Source organism: Gorilla gorilla, chromosome 19, assembly GCF_029281585.2.
Source record: "Gorilla gorilla gorilla isolate KB3781 chromosome 19, NHGRI_mGorGor1-v2.1_pri, whole genome shotgun sequence".
Classification (NCBI taxonomy): Eukaryota; Metazoa; Chordata; class Mammalia; order Primates; family Hominidae; genus Gorilla; species Gorilla gorilla.
The window spans coordinates 101,311,000-101,328,533 of NC_073243.2; the positions used below are offsets into that span (position 1 = coordinate 101,311,000).

General features: G+C 45.0%; 1 protein-coding gene and 1 long non-coding RNA gene across 2 annotated transcripts in view; one reads left to right on the forward strand and one right to left on the reverse strand.

The window, feature by feature from the left end:
- Positions 1-7,630: 7,630 nt before the first annotated feature.
- On the reverse strand, positions 7,631-16,884 carry LOC134757623 (uncharacterized). The gene is made up of 3 exons (XR_010131806.1): positions 16,704-16,884; positions 10,143-10,295; positions 7,631-7,776 (listed from the first exon to the last, which is right to left on the reverse strand). It is a non-coding gene; the product is annotated as an uncharacterized lncRNA (long non-coding RNA).
- DAP (death associated protein) overlaps positions 13,483-17,534 on the forward strand; it is a 91,641-nt gene continuing 87,589 nt past the window's right edge. Inside the window, exon 1 of the mRNA XM_031003233.3 lies at positions 13,483-16,906. Within this exon, the coding sequence (XP_030859093.1) occupies positions 16,852-16,906 (55 nt within the window). The 5' untranslated portion in view covers positions 13,483-16,851. The remainder of the gene's footprint in view (positions 16,907-17,534) is intronic.

Sequence of the window (17,534 nt, forward strand, 5' to 3'; positions counted from 1 at the left end):
CAGTGTGATACAAAGCTGTTCAAAATTATTATAAACAAAACCAAAACAAAACAACTGAAAATCTCATCAGAGTAGATGTCTCCCAGAGCTTATACAGTAATATTTATCATTTTGCCAATTTCCGGACAGGAAAAAATTCTACATTTGTTAACTATACATTGTGTCATAAATCAAAAGGGAATGTTTTCTTTCTAAGATTTCTCCATTGTTTTAGTTGACTGGAGCACATGTTATCAATTGAACAAGTAGATTTTGGCCAGTAGATGAGATGGTGTGTCAGTTCTGTTTCTTGTTGGTGTTTGGTATCATGGTGGTCTTTTGATTTGGAAAACCATTCCTTCACTTTACCCAACTTGTGATTCCTTAGCACCTAAGCCAGCTGTATTGTTTACAAGAGCGGACTACTAGTGCCTCCTACCAACGGTGTTTTCAGTGACATCATTTTGGTAGCCTGAAATCATTTATGAGTGGAGTGTTTACACCACAGAAATGGGCAAACTCTACAAATCAGGGCTCTCCCCCATATCCCTGACACCCAGAGAGCTGATTGCTAAACCATTACAGACCTCCAGGGCCCATGGCTGTCAATTTCTCAATGCCTCAAACCCTAGAAGACAGGGGACTAGTGTTGGACAGAAAGTCACCATCTGGGAAATTGATCTGGGTCTTCACCAGCAGATAAGTAAACTGGACATTCCTACTGTCACTGCCTCTGCCTACCATCATGCAGCTGGAAGTAGCTCTGCCTGAGTGTGTGTATACCTGTGTGTGTATTTATGCATGCGGAAGGCCTGTGTGTGTGTGCCTGTGTTTATGTGTGCATTCATGCATGTGACTGTGTGCATGCATGTGTGCAGGTGTACACCTATGTGTGCCCATGTGTGTACCTATATATGTGCACGTACACCTACATGTGTGCATGTGTGTGCGTACATGCTCTGTAGCTCCTGCAAGCAGTTGTCTGAAGCAGCCTCTGTCCTCTGCCACACATTTTCTCTTTCTGCCTAACACATCTTTCCCTTCCATCTCAGCCCATCGGAACAGAGCTGGGCCTTCACTAGTCTGGACCATCAGCTGCTCAGAGCCTTGCATACAGTGGGAGGCTGAGGAATGTTCTTTCTAGAAGAATGTGAGTATCAGGGGCAACTCCAACCACATCTTTTCCCTTCTCTTGTCTGCCTCTCCTTCCTTACCTTTCAAATTCACATCTGGGAACCTTTAAAGAGAAAAAGACGCCTGGACTGGGAGGCTGGTGGGAATGAGGAAGGAGGGAGAGCCGTTGCTGCCTGTTTGCCCAGCAGTGGTAGAGAGTTTGTGGACTGGCCATGGATGTCAGATCCTGGGGGCTTCTCTAGGATCTTCTGAAGGGCCTCTCCCTTCTCACCAGTGAAAACCTAGATTGATCTCCAAGACCTGAGCCTTTGTATAGCTTTTGGGTTTTGTCAGGCCTCTGCAGCTACTGTTTAGGCCACTGGGGCAGCAGCCTGAGTCACCACTCAGAGTTAGAGATGAGGGCCAGAGCCCTGGCCTTCTCTCTGTTCCCTGAGGCTGTGCTGCACCAGCCTAACATGTGCTCACAGTTTGCCTGTATTGTTCTATAGTCTTTAAACATCATAGCTTCTTTAAACAAGGGCCCACTGAGGCAGGCCCCTCATATTCCCATTTCACTCTTGAAGAAACTAGGGTATGAATAGGTGAAGTAACTTGCCCCAAATCTTACAGCCAGCAAGTGGCAGAAGCAGAATTGCAAGACAAAGTTCCAGGTTCCCAGCTAAATCTCTAACCTGCCACTCAAGGGCCAAAAGCAATGTTTCCATTTATTTGCTAGTTTCTGTAATCTGTATTGTGAATCTCTCTTCAATCAGTTTTGTGTCTTAAACGTAACCAAAGAAATCCAAACTTCCCAGGCTAAGCTGAGGATCTTGGTGTGGAGTCCACTCCTGCTGTGGGGCCTCTAACTCTTGCTCACTCCATGCCCTGACTTGGTTGCAACCAGGAGATGGCTCCCTGTGCAGACTCAACAGGTTAAAGCTGGAGGAGCCATCCATCTCTGAACACAGCCCCTTGCTCTACCCTGGGGGAATCGCAAGCCAAGAAAGTAGGAGATTCATCAAGGTAGAATGCTGGATTCAGGCTCAGCCAGCCCGTCTCAGGCCCATCTTCTGTTTGTCCCTCCACCTGAGGGTGCAGACTGGGCTCTGCTGGCAGGTGGAGAGTGGGTATATGGGAGCCCCTAGACAGGGGACAGATCACTGCTGTTGGCCACTGGGAGGAGCTGCAGCAAGAAGCACAGAAGCATGTCTTAGAGCCATTCCAGGGCATGATGGAGCTGCAGATAGATACCCACATAAGTGCGGGCATTGGCAAAGCGATGTGAACACTGGGGCTGGGGTCTCTCTGTTCTCCCCAAAGACCCAAGACCTCGCAGAACTATGATAAGGCTAGAGGAAGACTTATTTTTATTTCATTTTTTTCTTTTTTACCTCTAAGGTGATGCCTTGTGCAAAGCTGGTGCTCAAAATATATGATTATGGATGGATAGGTCAACAAAGACATAAACAGCAACAACGCTGGCTGCTCGGCCCTTTTGCTCTCTTCATTGTCATAATTTTTTTATTTTTAGAGGTGCTCCAGGCTGACTCCATACCTCCCACTGAATGACAATTGTTCTGAAGGTAGACATTCTTATTTCATCATCAAGAAAAGCACTCTGTAGTGAACAAGGGCACTTACGCAATTGGATTCATGGAGAGATGTTTGTTTTTCTCCCACTTGTTTACTGTTGCTGGTGTTAGATCAAGTCTGGCCTTTACTATTCCATTAAAAAAATGACCATTTGTGATTAGATATTTACAAAAATATATTCAGAATGATATATTTCAGATACTACATTTTTTCTAACAGTTCGTTTTAGTTTTGAATAGAAGCCTTAAAATACTTGGCCAGGAGCGGTGGCTCACGCCTGTAATCCCAGCACTTTGGGAGGCCGAGGCAGGTGGATCATGAGCTCAGGAGATCGAGACCATCCTGGCTAACACGGTGAAACCCTGTCTCTACTAAAAATACAAAAAATTAGTCGAGCGTGGTGGCGAGCGCCTGTAGTCCCAGCTACTCGGGAGGCTGAGGCAGGAGAATGGCATGAACCCGGGAGGAGGAGGCTGCAGTGAGGTGAGATCGTACCACAGCACTCCAGCCTGGGTGACACAGTGAGACTCCATTTCATAAATAAATAAATAATTGGAAAAGTAAGAGTTAAAAATAAATCATGGAAAATCATAAAGTGATTCATTATCTGAAATACTTTCTGAGTACAAAGCACTTTGTTTCCTCTTCTTTGCTGATACCTGCATGTGAGCTAAAATGTGAAGGAAGGCACTTGTGATCTGATTTTGTGTCTACAAATGTCTATGCCTAACCTTGAGCTGCTGCCTTTGTTGGTGTGTGAAGTGATGCAGCAGAGCAGGGGATGGCAAACCTTCTGCAAACGGCCAGAGTCAATTTATTGTACTTTGGGGGCCAAATGTGTCTGCCACGACTCCTCAACCCCGCCATTGTAGCCAAAAAGCAGCAATGAACAATATGTAAAGAAATGGGCATGGCTGTGTTCCAATAAAACTTTACACAAACAGGCACCAGGTCAGACCTGCCTTGCAGACTACTGTTTACCAACCCTGTAGTAAACAATACTCAAATGTACTCTAGTTGAGAATAAAATTAAAATTAGCGATAATGGTACAGTACAGCTAGAACATTATTATTTCTGACACAGCGTTAAAGTACCACGTGTATAAAACGCTTCAACATAAATATGGGCAGATTATATTAAAAGGTTGTATTGGCAATCACCATCCAAGTAGTGACCCCTGACCTGTGACTTCTCCTGTCATCTACAATCATTTAAAAAGTTGTTGAACCACTGGGGTGAGAGTGGTAAGATGTGAAATCTTCTCTTTGTCACCCTAATGATGAATGTCTACCTAATCAGTTGGAACAGTGATATCATACATTTCTCTGAGTTGATAATATGGCAAAAAAAAAAATCATGAGGCTGCCCATGAAAACCCCATCTATTTAGGAGATACAGGCAATATAAATGAGAAAAAAAAGCTCATAATAATAATTACTAAACCTGAAATTAAGGTAGAGGAAGGCACTTGCCCATGAAGATATTTTAAGTCTGAGTGTCCAGAAACAAGAGTCAGCCAAGTCGAAAATTTGAAGAAGTCTGACCGAGTCTTCTCTTTCCTAATCCACTCACAGAAGTAGAGAAGTCTGTTATTTCAGGCCTCAGGCTGACAGCTCCCGGGGCTTGCCCTTCCATTCTGTCCTTTACACCACATCTCAGATATCCCAAAACTGAAACTCGACTTGGTGTGTGCCCTGCCTGCCAGCCTTTTCTTCCTTAAAGGAGGGTAACAGTGGGCAAGAGGCAGCAGCCTCCAGTGGCAGCATCACAACTGACCCCAGCCAAGAAGGACACCATGACATTCACGCTTTTCTTGTGCCTTTCAGGGGAATCCATAAATCAGACCCATTCATGGCCACCTGGGAAAACACCAGGAGCTGTTCGCAATCACAGCACACGAACACAATGCCATCAGTCAACGTCTTCTCCTCAACTGTGATCGAAATTAATTGAAAGAGATTTAACTTTAAAAAGGAACATTGATGTGATGTTCATAAATCAATGAGCTAAATATTAGTCCTCATAAGTGTTATAAAATCAGTTAATGATCCTTTCTGCTGTAAGCACAATTCTTAATCATTAGCGCCATTACACATAGCTTCTCTTGAAATGCATCACCCAATACATCATGACACACAGCACTCAGTTTATAAGCAATCACGTAAAAGAATAAGGAAATATCAGTATTTCAAAACTGCTGCAGGCTTCTGACTTCCTAGCAGGCAATAGTCCCCTAGAAACTATAGATTAGCGATGTTCAGCGGTTCTCAAACTTTAGCATGCGTTAGAACCACCAGGAGGGCTTATGAAAACATGGATTGCTGGGGCCCAGCCCAGGGTTTCAGATTTAGCAGATCTATGGTAGGATAGGAACTTGGATTTCTTTATAACCTCTCAGTGGTGCAGATGCTACTGCTCCAGGGACCACACTAAAACCACTGTTGTAGAGAAGGGGCCTACACACTTTCTCTAGAGGGTCAAATTAATACTTCTGCTTTACAGCCCATGCCACCTCTGTTGCAACTACTCAATTCTGCTTTTGTAGCACAAAAGCGGCCACAGACAATACTTAAGTGAGTGATGTGGCTGTGTTCCATTAGAACATTATTTACAAAAATAGGCGGTGGACTGGACTTGTCCTTTAGCCACAGTTTACTGACACCTGCTAGAGAGAATGAAGGACTATCTTCAAAAGACTTGCCCCATCTCTCTGGCATGAATAACCGAAAGGGATAAAGTGTATGCAAGCCAGCCTCTCCCTACCCAAAATTGCTTCCTGAGAGATCTTGCCTGCACATAACATAAAGCATGAATGCCTTGGCACCTGACTTTCATCTTTTAAAATGTGTTCCAAGGAACTGTCCAGAAACAACACATTATATTAATATCGGAAAGCTTTAGAAACTGGATCATTATTCAGCATTTCAGTCTGTTTTAGAGGAGAATACCAGAAGCCTACCTCTGTTACTCATCACCATGTACTGTGTCGGCCTCCATTGGACTAGAGTATAAGCTCTGAGAGAGCTGAAACTTTATCTTCACTTTCTAGAAAGGTGCCTGGCAAAAGGAAGGTGCTCAAAAATATTTTCTTGAATAAAAGAAAGTCTATGAAATCAACAACTCCCTTCCCGGCCTTGAGATTTCTAGATTTACCTTCAGAGCCTAGTAGCCAACCATGCCTCCCTCCTCTCCGCTACTACAGCCTTGGGACTGTAGGAACAGAAAAGAGACTCCAGGAGGGAGGCTCAGGGTCAGCAGATGTCTACCATGACCACCACACTTGGGCTGATGATAAGGACAGACTTCCTTTCAGTCTCTCAGCTCCTGTACTTTGCTGTTTGGACCCTCAAGGACCACTCAGCTCTCCAGACACCTAAGTGAAAGTTGGAAGTGGAAACAAACACCAGGGAACCGAGATCAAACAAAGCAGAGAGCGTAGGGCTGTTGATGGAAAGAGCTGGCTCCATGGGACAGGCAGACTTTAGTATCAGAAAGGCCAGCAAGGTAGGTGGGAGTTGGGGGGAAAGGAGGTGGAAAGCAAGACTTCCCGTTGTGTAATGAATTCGTTAGAACAGAAGCAATGTAAGTGTCCATCGACAGATGAATACAGAAAATGTAACATCTGTGCACAGTGGGAAACTATTCGGCCAAATACTGCAAGACCCCACTTACATGAGCAAGCCACAACAGTCAAACTCATAGAAACAGAGTAAAATGGTGGTGCCAAAGGCTGGGAGAGGGGAAGACATATCTCTTGGTGTATCTTACAGTTTGCAAGATGAATACATTCTAGAGATCTGCTACACAGCGTCATGCCTGTAGTTAGCAATACAGTATTACTCAAAGGTTTGTTAAGAGGGTAGATGTCTCATTAAGTGTTCTTACCAACAATAATAAACAAAAAGCCATTATTGCTTTTTGTTTATGTGCAGTTTGCAAGTTAGAAAGGAGAAAAACTAGAACTGAGTTCTGAAAATCTGATTAGCAAGAGAATTTATGTAAGATATAATCTGCTATGATGAACTAAATTAGTACGAGGTCATTTTGCAGCTTAAGTCTTTAACAATAGGCACAATTTATGAACACTATTCCCTACAAGGGAGAGGTTTAGGAACAGATGCAATTATGTTAAATGTGTTCTACAACTTGGAGTTACACAAGGTATGAGGTTAAGGGGTTACATTCCTAATGGGTAAAGATAGGCTCTGGGGTAAAACACTGGATAATAGGAGTGCCCTCATCTCTTGAAATCAAATTTCAGAAAAACCTGGCAGGAGGATCAGTAACTTATGATAGATAACAGAATATAGCCAAATGTGATATGGTATGAGGCCATCCATCCTGGTTGTCAGTTGACAGGGCTGCTTGATTAGCTCACTAAGTTGTAAATGTTCTCTCCACTTCAGCTTACACCCAGGAAGGTCACGTACAGCATAGCACCTGAATCAAAGTAGGTTCAGGTCCAAGAATGTTGCATGCTCACTGCATCAGGTCTGGAATGGAGATCCAGAAGAGAGGAAAGTCATAACTGAGCATGTCAGTCAGGGTGCTCCAGAGAAACAGAACCAACAGGGGGTGTGTGTGTGTGTGTGTGTGTGTGTGTGTGTGTGTGTGTGTGTGAGAGAGAGAGAGAGAGAGACAGAGAGAGAGAGACAGAGAGACACACACAGAGAGAGATTTATTTTAAGGAGTTGGCTCATGAGATTGGGACGCCTACAGTCAGTCTTTTTTCTGCTAAGGTCTTCACCTGATTGGAAGAGGCTCACCCACATTATAGCGAGTGCTCTCCTTTACTCAAAGTTCGCCAATTTCAGTGTCTATCTCATCTAAAATAGAGCTTCACAGATACATCTAGAATAATGTTTGACCCAATACCTGCACCCTATAGCCCATCCAAGCTGACGCATGAAATGAACCATCACATTGAGTCATCCACCAGCAGCGTCCTAGACAGAGGTCGTTTATTGGTGTTTCCAGAGTTTCCCTAGTTTTCTTTCTTTCTGAGGCTGCCAGAGTCTTCTCCTTAATACTGTGAGCCCCTCCAGTACCCTGTAAATATTCCAATAAGAACTTGGAGTTGGTTTCTCCTTCTGAAACGAAAAGAGAAGGGAAAAGAAAAGGAGAATAACAACATTCTTAAGGGACAGAGGAACAGTAAATAAGCCAAACCCAAACTAAGCCTGACCCAGCATGTTATTCCCCAATATTGGTGCTGAGTGATGTCAAGCTATACCTTTGCCACAACCTTGCCTGGAATGCTAAGTGTAGCTTTTCTTTACCCAAATGCCCTGTGGTTCTTTGTTAAGGCCATGAATAGTCATGTTGTAAGTCTCCAGTGAACTACTGAAATTGTATATTTTCTTTTATTTTTTCCATGGCCAAAGGCATTTTATTAATTTGTGTCAGTGAAAAGCTTGTGAATGGTGCCCCAGAGGGTCCCTCCAAACCTGAAGGATGGCTTTGGGATTTGCTCTTATCTGGATTAACAGCAATTGTACTTCCCAAGCTCGGACCTTTTCTAAAATTGAGCAAGAACAGAGCTGGCTTTTCTGCAAACACACTGAGGACTAGGATCCGACAGAAGTCATTATTTACAACCCTCTCTAGCCTGCAAAGTCACACACAGATACTTCACCCTGAATGGAATAATTAATCAATTATAGGAAATCACTTGTTGAGAAGAAAGATGGTCTAAAAAAAAAAAAACAAGTAATTTCAGCAGGAAAAAAAAGCTCTAAATTTTTTTAAGGAAATTACTTGCCATCTCTCACCCTAGAATAGTGAGAGCAAATAAAGCTGAGATGGCAAGAGCCCAGAGGTATCTTCCAGACTCATGACCAGGCATAGGCTTGTTAATATAGACTCTTAGCAATTATTGGGGAATTTTAAGGTTGTGATACAAAGAATTTAGCCCGTGTTCATATTGAGTCCTATTATAGAGCTGAACTCACCAATAAATTAACTTAAATCTAATAAAATGGCCATACTTAAAAACGCTTTCTATCATGAGGTGATCAGGTTGACATCTTCAGTGATTAGTTATATTAATAACATTATGTTAATAATCACATTAACATAATGTGATAAAAAAAGGTCACTATGGTCTTCCTTCCAAAAACCTGTAACTCCTGTTTTTAACTATGAGAAAAACATCACACACAAATTAAGGGACAATTTACAAAATAAGATAGCTAAAAAGAATCCTTGTCTATTTTTGTCTGGAAGCCTGGAGGGACATACAACAGAATGTTACAAGTGGTCAACTTTACCTGCTGGTAGGATTGTTGAGAAGTGGTGACTTGCTTTTTCCTTTGGACATTAATCTGTTATTTAGGTTTTCCAAAGTGTATTTTTTTTGTATTTTTTAAAAAACTTATTCATAAAAATTAATTCTTTCTTGAATGTAGTCAAAACGTCCATATGGCCAGTAAGAGAAGATACAACATGCTCCTTTGGAGGAAAAAATAACCCAGGCCAACAGCCTCTTCTTTGAGACCTTCTTCACTTCAAAGCCTGTGAAAACAGCCCTTCTGAAAAATGGTGTCACTAATGCTATCAAAACTCTGAGATTGCCAAAACTACCTCTAGGAGGCACATAGTACAGCACGAGGGCTGTAAATGCTAAGACATAATATTGAATAACTATTTGAATCTTCAAGTAAGATAGGTATTATGGCCTCCAATATGGAAATGTAATTACAGAATGCGTAAGTAGCTTGCACAAGGTCAAATAATGACTCAATGCAAGAGCTAGACATAAAATTTTCCTTACCACTTCCCATTTCTCTGCTAAAACACATTTTTTACAAATAACTTACAAAGCATTCGAAATTCCCTAGAAAATCAATATTCATGGTTGTGTTACTCTCAACTTTTTTGCAGTTTCTATTTTCTAACTTTTAAATAAAGATAAGAGGAATATTTTGCCAAGGTTCAGCCTGGTTATTTTTTTCTTCAAATACTGTTAACTAAAGTATAACCTCATATGTGACTAAAATGGACCTCCATGCTCTTTATTAGCTGTTGAATTACTTTTGAAAAATGCCTGAAACTGTCACTGAGTGATAAGTTGAGGCCCAATGAAATCCCAAAGATCCCTCACTTGTGTGTGTGTGTGTGCACACGCACATGTGTGTATATGTGTGTGTAAAATATATCTATCATTTTTATTTGATTTTGAGGTATGTATATCCTCTTCAAGTGTTTTATGTGTATGTGTGTATGTCAAAAATTACATTAAAATTAATTTAAAGCCTACACTACATAGTATAATAAGAAATATCCTGGATGTTACAAAGCAAAGTCAAGAATGACTGACGCTCTCCCCTTATGAGCAAAATTAACAATGGAAGAGAAATCAGAGAAATCCTGGGTCATTGTCTTGGTCCATTTTATGCTACTATAACAGAATACCTGAGACTGTGTAATTTATAAAAAACAAATATTTATTTCTCACAGTTCTGGAGGCTGGGAAGTCCAAGGTCAAGGGCCCCACATCTGGTGAAGGCCTTCTTGGTGTGTCATCCCATGGCGGAGGGTGGAAGGGCAAGAGAACATGTGAAAGAAGAGGAAGGAGGGCTGAATTCATCCTCTTATCGGGAACCCACTCCTGTGATAACAGCATAAATCCATTCATGAGAACAGAGCCCTCATGAGCCAGTCACTTATTAAAGATCCCACTTCTCAACACCATTGCATTGGGGATTAACTTTCCAACACATGAATTTTAGGGGACACATTCAAGCCATAGAAGTAGTAAATAAGAATACAAAATTCTCATCTATCAGACAACAGCACAAGAAGACAGGAAACAGAAACCAGCCTGGAATAAGAAAGCAATATTCATCGAAGTGATTGTTATGTGGGATTATTTTAATACACACTGGGACTATTCGTATATTTCATGAATGCTGATAAAAAGAAACTCCCTTTGCAGTAATAACAGTACATTCTCTAGTATATTATGGCTTATAAAACACTTTTAAATGTACAATGGATAAGATAGCAAGAGCTGGGTTCTCCTGGGTCTCCCCACACTAGCTACCAATCCTTGCACCAAGCTTAGAAAATCCAGCTACAGATCCAATTTCTCCATCAAAAAAGGGCAGAGAACCCCCTGTGTCTCAGGATCCTGTAGGGGGTAAGTGGGGTGACATGGAGCTGTACAGGCATAATCATGTTTAGTCAAAGCCCTTAATTCTCACAACCTTCCTGGGAGAGGCATTAGCGTTCACATCTCTGACTTGCAGATGAGGACACTGAGACTCAGAAAGGTTTAGTGATGTAGCCACGGACACAAAATACACATCTGGAGAAGAGAATCTGCATTTTCCGTTTCTTCTTCAAATACTTTTTCCAGCACTTACAGCATTCGCACTAAGTGAATTTACCACCATTTGGGATTAGAAAACAGCCTATTTATGGGTGGATCATCTGAGCTCAAGAATTCAAGACCAGCCTGGGTAACATGGCAAAACCCCGCCGCTACCAGAAATACGAAGAATTAGCTGGGCGTGGTGGCATGGGCCTATAGTCCCGGCTACTTGGGAGGCTGCGGTGGGACAAACATCTGAGCCTGGGAGGCAGAGGTTGCAGTGAACTGAGATCGTGCCACTGCACTCCAGCAGGGGTGACAGAGTGAGACCCCATCTAAAGAGACCCCATCTTAAAAAAAAAAAAAAAAAAAAGAGAGAGAGAGAGAGAAAACAGCCTATTTAGAGAAGAAAAGAAAATGGTTCCCAAAACTCTATGTAGAAGTCAGCCCCCACTTGGGGGAATGGAGCTGGGGCTTAGAAAATCCAGCTTTGGGTCCCAGGTCACACTCCCCAGAGTCGCATCCCACATACGTCCAACAATCCTTCTCTTCTCCATTTTGTTTGTTTGTTTTTGTTTTCCTTGGTACATCTTACTCCTACTGTTATTGTGAGATGCAAATAAGATTATTCATTCAACAATTCTCATCTTATCTACTGAGTATGTACATCTACATAGAACATCTACATAGTACATCTGTATCACCAGTGGGTGATGCCTGACATTTATCCTCAGCATCTAGGGCTGGAGGGGCTGGACACTCCTATGCATGCATGCACACACGTGTGCACACACATATGCACACACAAAGTATTTACAAGATAAAGCAAATGTCAGAAAAGATCACTGGCCATGTGCCATCTATATGCTATATACATTTTTCATTCTCTGTTTAGTCATCATTGGCTACTCTTCATTTAGGTAGCAGTTGTGAGAAATTAAATGTATCTATGTTCTAGAATTATGGGGAGAAAATAACTGTTGAATGCTTCTTCTGTGCCCACCATGGTTTTAGGTGCTGGGAATACCTAGTGGGCAAGATGGATTAGGTTTCTCCCCTCATGGAGCTGACATTCTAGTCAGTGGAGAAAAACAATAAGCCAGCAGACAGATAAATGAGGAATTTCAGATGAGGATAGAGTGCTATAAAGACAGTAAGACAGAGCAGGCCCCTTGAAAAGCTGATTCCAGAATGAGAAGAAGTTAACTACACGAGGATCTGGAAGAGACAGTTCTCGGCAGTGGTGTTGTAGGACTTTCTTGTTAGCCTAGCTAAAAACAGCGTCCTTGTCACATAACCATGAAAGATTAGGCTCACAGACACTTTGACGGGTGGGGAAAATGGAATTTATTAGGCAAAAAGGGAAAAAAGGAAACAGGGACTTTCAGCAAAGAAAGAGTCCTGCTAGCCGGTTTCCCGCATCACAGATTGAATCCCAGGTTCCGCCCGGGAAGAGAAAAGGTCAGGCTCCTCTCCCCTGCAAAGGGCGTGAACTTCTGTGGCTCCACCCCATCTTCTGGTGTGCAGGTAGTCAGAGTTTCTGTGGGGACCCCTTTATGCTTGGCTGTCTCAGTGGGAGTGGCTAACACAAAGTCCCAAGGGGAAGAATTGGCTTGTCCTGCTAGAGGAACCTCAGAAAGGCCAGTGTGGCCAGAGGAGCCAAGAGGGAGGAGCTCACAACTGGGCAGGACCCCCATCATGCAGGGTCTGGTAGGCCATGTGTGCTAGGGGTTGCATTTGGCTGCCCATGAAGACACCAACCACAAGGACTTCATTTAATAGAAATTTGTTTCCCACACAACAAAAAAGTCTGGACAAGGAGTCCACAGCTCTGAAGAGCCTCCATGGACCCTCAGATTCCCACATGCCTTTGACCTTCCTGCTCTGTCACCTTTAGCATGTGATTTTCATGCCTTTGATTGCCTCACAGTTGCGATATGATTGTTCTACCTTTGGCCTTCTGTCTGAATTCAAGGTGGTACAAATGATGAAGTCACCAGGAGGAAGGGGAGTCCCCATATTAAGAATGTAAATTTCCCCCAAAACCCCCCAGCAGATTTCCATGGTCAGAACTGTGTCACTTGGCTACCCCTAGCTACAAGGGAAGCTGAAAAATAAATGTCTTTTTTTTTTTTTTTGCGAAGTTCACTACCTTCTTAACAGTATTTCCTTCATTAGAAATGCTATTGAGTAGACAGATTATTCCACACTGTAATGAGTAGCTTGAATTGTATTCTAGAGGAGAAGCTATTTGCCGATAGGTGGGAAATCAAGAGTTCTTTGAACATGTAAAATTAACTTGGCTGTCACACTGTCAGGAGCAGAATGTATCTGAATCACGTAGCACCCAAATAGAATACGTTAGTGGCAGTGAATCTGTACGGGTCTGCAGCAACCTCAATTCTTGCCTCTTCAGAAGAAAGAATTCAACTGAGGGGTATAAAGCAGAAAGAGAGACTGAGGCAACTTTAAAGGAGGAGTGAAAGTTTATTAAAAAGCTTTAGATCTGGAACAAAAGGAAAGTACACTTGGAAGATGGCCAAGCAGGTAACTTTAGAGATCAAGTGCACGGTTTGACCTTTGACTTAGGGTTTTATACATTGGCATACTTCTGGAGTCTTGCATCCCTTGTGCCCTGATTCTTCCCTTGGGGTAGGCTGTCTGCATGCGCAGTGACTTGCCAGCGCTTGGAAAGTGAGCAGGGGCAGTGTGTTTATTGGAAGTGTACACATGCTCACTTGAGGCAATCTTCCCTTACCAGCCCCATGTTCCTAGAAGGTCATATACCAGTCAAACGTTGCCATTTTGCCTCTCGATGTGTGGCAAAGAGACCTTACCAGGAAGCTGCTGATCACCACTTTCAGGTTTTTTCTATCTACTGGGAGACTGCCTTTCCCTGGCGCTGACTGCAACCAATTATTATTTTAGAGAAACAGTGTAACAACTTCCTGACCATCACCTGATGGTCACATAACATTTCTGGTGGTGTGGGTTGTGGGGGAAGAGTCCTCTCCTGCCCTGCTCAGGCCAACTAGCTACCTACTGTAAGACAACCAGAGTTTCCCAATCAGTACAAACCTGGAGAAAAGGTCACAGGCAAAGAGACACAACCTCTCAGACCTCAGGGCAGTCCAGGGGCCACCAGGGCCCCTCTGGAGCTCTGCTCCTTCCTGTGAAGGCTTTCTCCCCCACCCCCCAGGGTTCCTTACCAATAGCATTTGTTATTGGGTCTAAGATGCTGTGGCTCATAACATGCAACTTTGTTTTAGGTACCACTAAGGGTAAAAACACTACCAATTAAATGATACCACAATGTGTTCTTTCAACTTAAAATTTTCATTTTATACTTCCAAGAAATAGTTCTTTAGGCTTAAGACATAAGACATAAGTTTTTAACTATATAGCACTTTTGCACATACATAAAAAGGAAATTACTCATGAAATTAATCAGTTAGGTATCCTTAAACCTTTAAGAACGTGAGTGATGTGCTATCTCTTTAAAGAGTAACCCAGTATTAATTTCAGGATTCTCTTCTAAACTGCTGGCACCCACTTGGAAGTTTGGATGTGAATGCAAGACAATGGCAAGCATATCATGACTGCAGCCTGGCCAACAATTATCCTATTACCGGTGTTGAAATGTGTGTATGGAGTGGGGAATGCAAGACCAATGTATGCTATGTGCATCTCCATGTGTGCCCTGATGCACAGAGTTGCGCAGCACTGAGTTAGACAACAAAGAGAGAAGCCAAGGTGGCGGTGGTGAGTCTGGAGTTCAGTGGAGGGGCAGAAAGAGAGAAATTAGGTTGCAGATGTGGCACCCATAAGCGTCTGCAGGTGGTGGTGGTGGTGAGTCTGGAGTTCAGGGGAGGGGCAGAAATAGAGAAATGAGGTTGCAGATTTGGCACCTGTAAGCATCTGCATGATAGCCGTCCACACGGGGCTGCATGTGACTATCTATGGGAAGTCTGGATAGAGAAGAAGGCCAATGCTGAGCCTTAGGATACTCAAATGTTTATAAATCTAGAAGGCGAACCGCCAAGCTGACAGAGTGAGCAGCCAGGGTGGCCAGAGAACTGGAGGGTAAGGCAGTGATGTGGCACCTCCGGAGCAAAGGAGGAGGGGGACGGCCAGCTGCATCAAGTGCTGCTAAGAGCTCAAATAGAATGAAAGTAGAAAATGACCATTGGATCTGGCAGCACATAGGTTATAAGTGACTTCCACAAAAGGACCTCCCATGGTTGAGGGCAGTGCAGCAGAACTTGATGAAAACCAGACAAACTGGACTGGAGGGAGTGACAAGAGATGAGGAGCTCAGCCTCCCTGAACAGTTTTGTTGTCAAAGGGAAAAGTACAGCCAAGAGAGGGGTGGTGTTTCCTTCGCTAAAGAGATTAGGCCTGTCTGAATGCGAATCCAGCAAGGCATTGCGCAAGTTAACAGCAGTTGCAAAGCACTGGGGCAGGCGGGAAGAACACGATCCAAGGCACGAGAGCCAGGGGTCAGCCACGGCAACAGGAAGATGATGGTGAAAACCAAAAGTTTCTGAGAGTGGTCTCAATTTAGGAAGTTTATCTTGCCAAGGTTAAGGACGTGCATTGACACAACCTCAGGAGGTTCTGATGACATGTGCCCAGGGTGGCCAGGAAACATCTTGGTTTTATACATTTGAGGGAGACATGAGACATCAATCAATACGTAAGATGTAGGTTGGCTCTTTAGGAGGTAAAATGTGAAGTGAAGGCGTCCGGGTCATAGGTACATTTAAAGGTTTTCTGATTGGCAACTGGTTGAGAGTTATCATCTAAAGACCTGGACTCAGTAGAAGGGAATGTCCGGGTTGCATGAAGGAGTTGTGGAGGCCAAGGTGTTATCATGCAGATGAAGCCGGGAATACACTGCAAATGTTTCTTATCAGAGTCCTCTATTAGTCTTAGGGTCTCCTTGCGGATGTTTGTGAGGCCATGTTTGACTTCCGCTTCCCATCAAGGCCTGAACTAGTTTTTCAAGATAACTTAGAAGGCCACAGGCGGAGGGGAGGGTCCATCCGTTGGCTGCAGGGCTTAGAATTTTATTTTTGGTTCATAACGGAGGAGGGCAGGGACAGAAGCCACCGTCTCTGCTCCCCAGCGCTGGCCCTCACTCGGAAAGCAGGCTCTCCCCTCGCATCGTCTTTTAACAAATTCCTGCTCTCTCGGCCCCCGTCGCTGCCATCTGGGCTCTCCTTTCCGTGCTTCATTAGGCGCTGCCGCGGCAGGGGCTGAGGGCCTCAGGGGACGGTCGCCTCCCTACCGGGACGCCCCGGCCCCGGCCCGCACTGTGGGGCGCCGTCACCCAGCCGTCGCCGCGTAGCCAGGAGCCCGGCTGAGCGCGTTCGCTGCAGGAGCCATCCTCAGCTGGGCCCTACTTAACTTCCCGCAACTCCAGTCCCCGCAGCCAGTCGGGGACCCCGCCTCCCTCTCCTTCTATCTCCCTCTCACTTCTTCACCCCTTCTCTCCCCTCCTTCCTCCTCCCCCGCCTCCGCCTCCGCCTTCGGCCACAGCATCCGACGTGGCGCGGCCGGCTGCGCATGCACGGTATGCTTGGCTCGCGGCCCGGCAGGGCGGGCGGGCCGCGGTGACGTCAGTGCGCATGCCGTCGGTGGGCTCGGCTGCGCCACGTCGGCGCGCGGCGGCCGCGCCCCCTTAACGGCAGTGGCACTCACTCGGCTCGCGCGGCCCCGGCGCCCCACGCGCGCGCGTCGCTCTCCCGCCCGCTCGCTCCCCGGCGCTCACACCTGAGCTCACTCGCGCACGCCCGCCCGGCCCGAGAACCGCGCCGCCGCCTCGGCCCCGTGGAAGCCCCGCCGCGCCATGTCTTCGCCTCCCGAAGGGAAACTAGAGACTAAAGCTGGACACCCGCCCGCCGGTACTGACTCTTTTCCTCTCTCTCCACGCGCGGGTGCCGGGGGCGGGCTCGAATCCGGGGGCGCCGGGCGGGGGCTCCGCGGGGAGGGCCCCGGCGAGCGCTGAGACGGGTTCCGGGCCCTGATGCCCGCCCGAGGGGCGCGGGCCGCGGAGAGGTCGGGCGCCCAGGCCCGGGACGAGCCTGCCGGAGCTTCGGCCCCGCTTGCCGGCGGCGGCGAAGCGTCTCTTCCTGAGGAGCGCGGGCGGCCGCGTACCTGTGCGATTGCGCGCAGGCTCCGGTGCCTTGGGCGAACCCAGTTGCACAACTTATAACAAAGTTTTGACGGATAATATTTACTTAGAGGATACAGATGTCTAGAAAGAAAGTAGCAGAAGCAATGAAAAGTCAGTGGTGTTAATATCATGGTGATGATTAGAGGCTGCCAGCGTTTCATACCGACTCAAGAACCAAGGAGCGGAAATAATTTTTATCATTAATCACTCAGTATGACTTTCACCGCCAGTTTCTTCCACATCCAGATTTTTTTTTCCCCCCCAAAGTTGCTTTTTCTGATTTTGAGCAAATCCTAAACTTCTGAGCCAAGGAAGTTAAAGCCAGGAAAGAGCAGTCTTTCTTAGAACATAGGGAT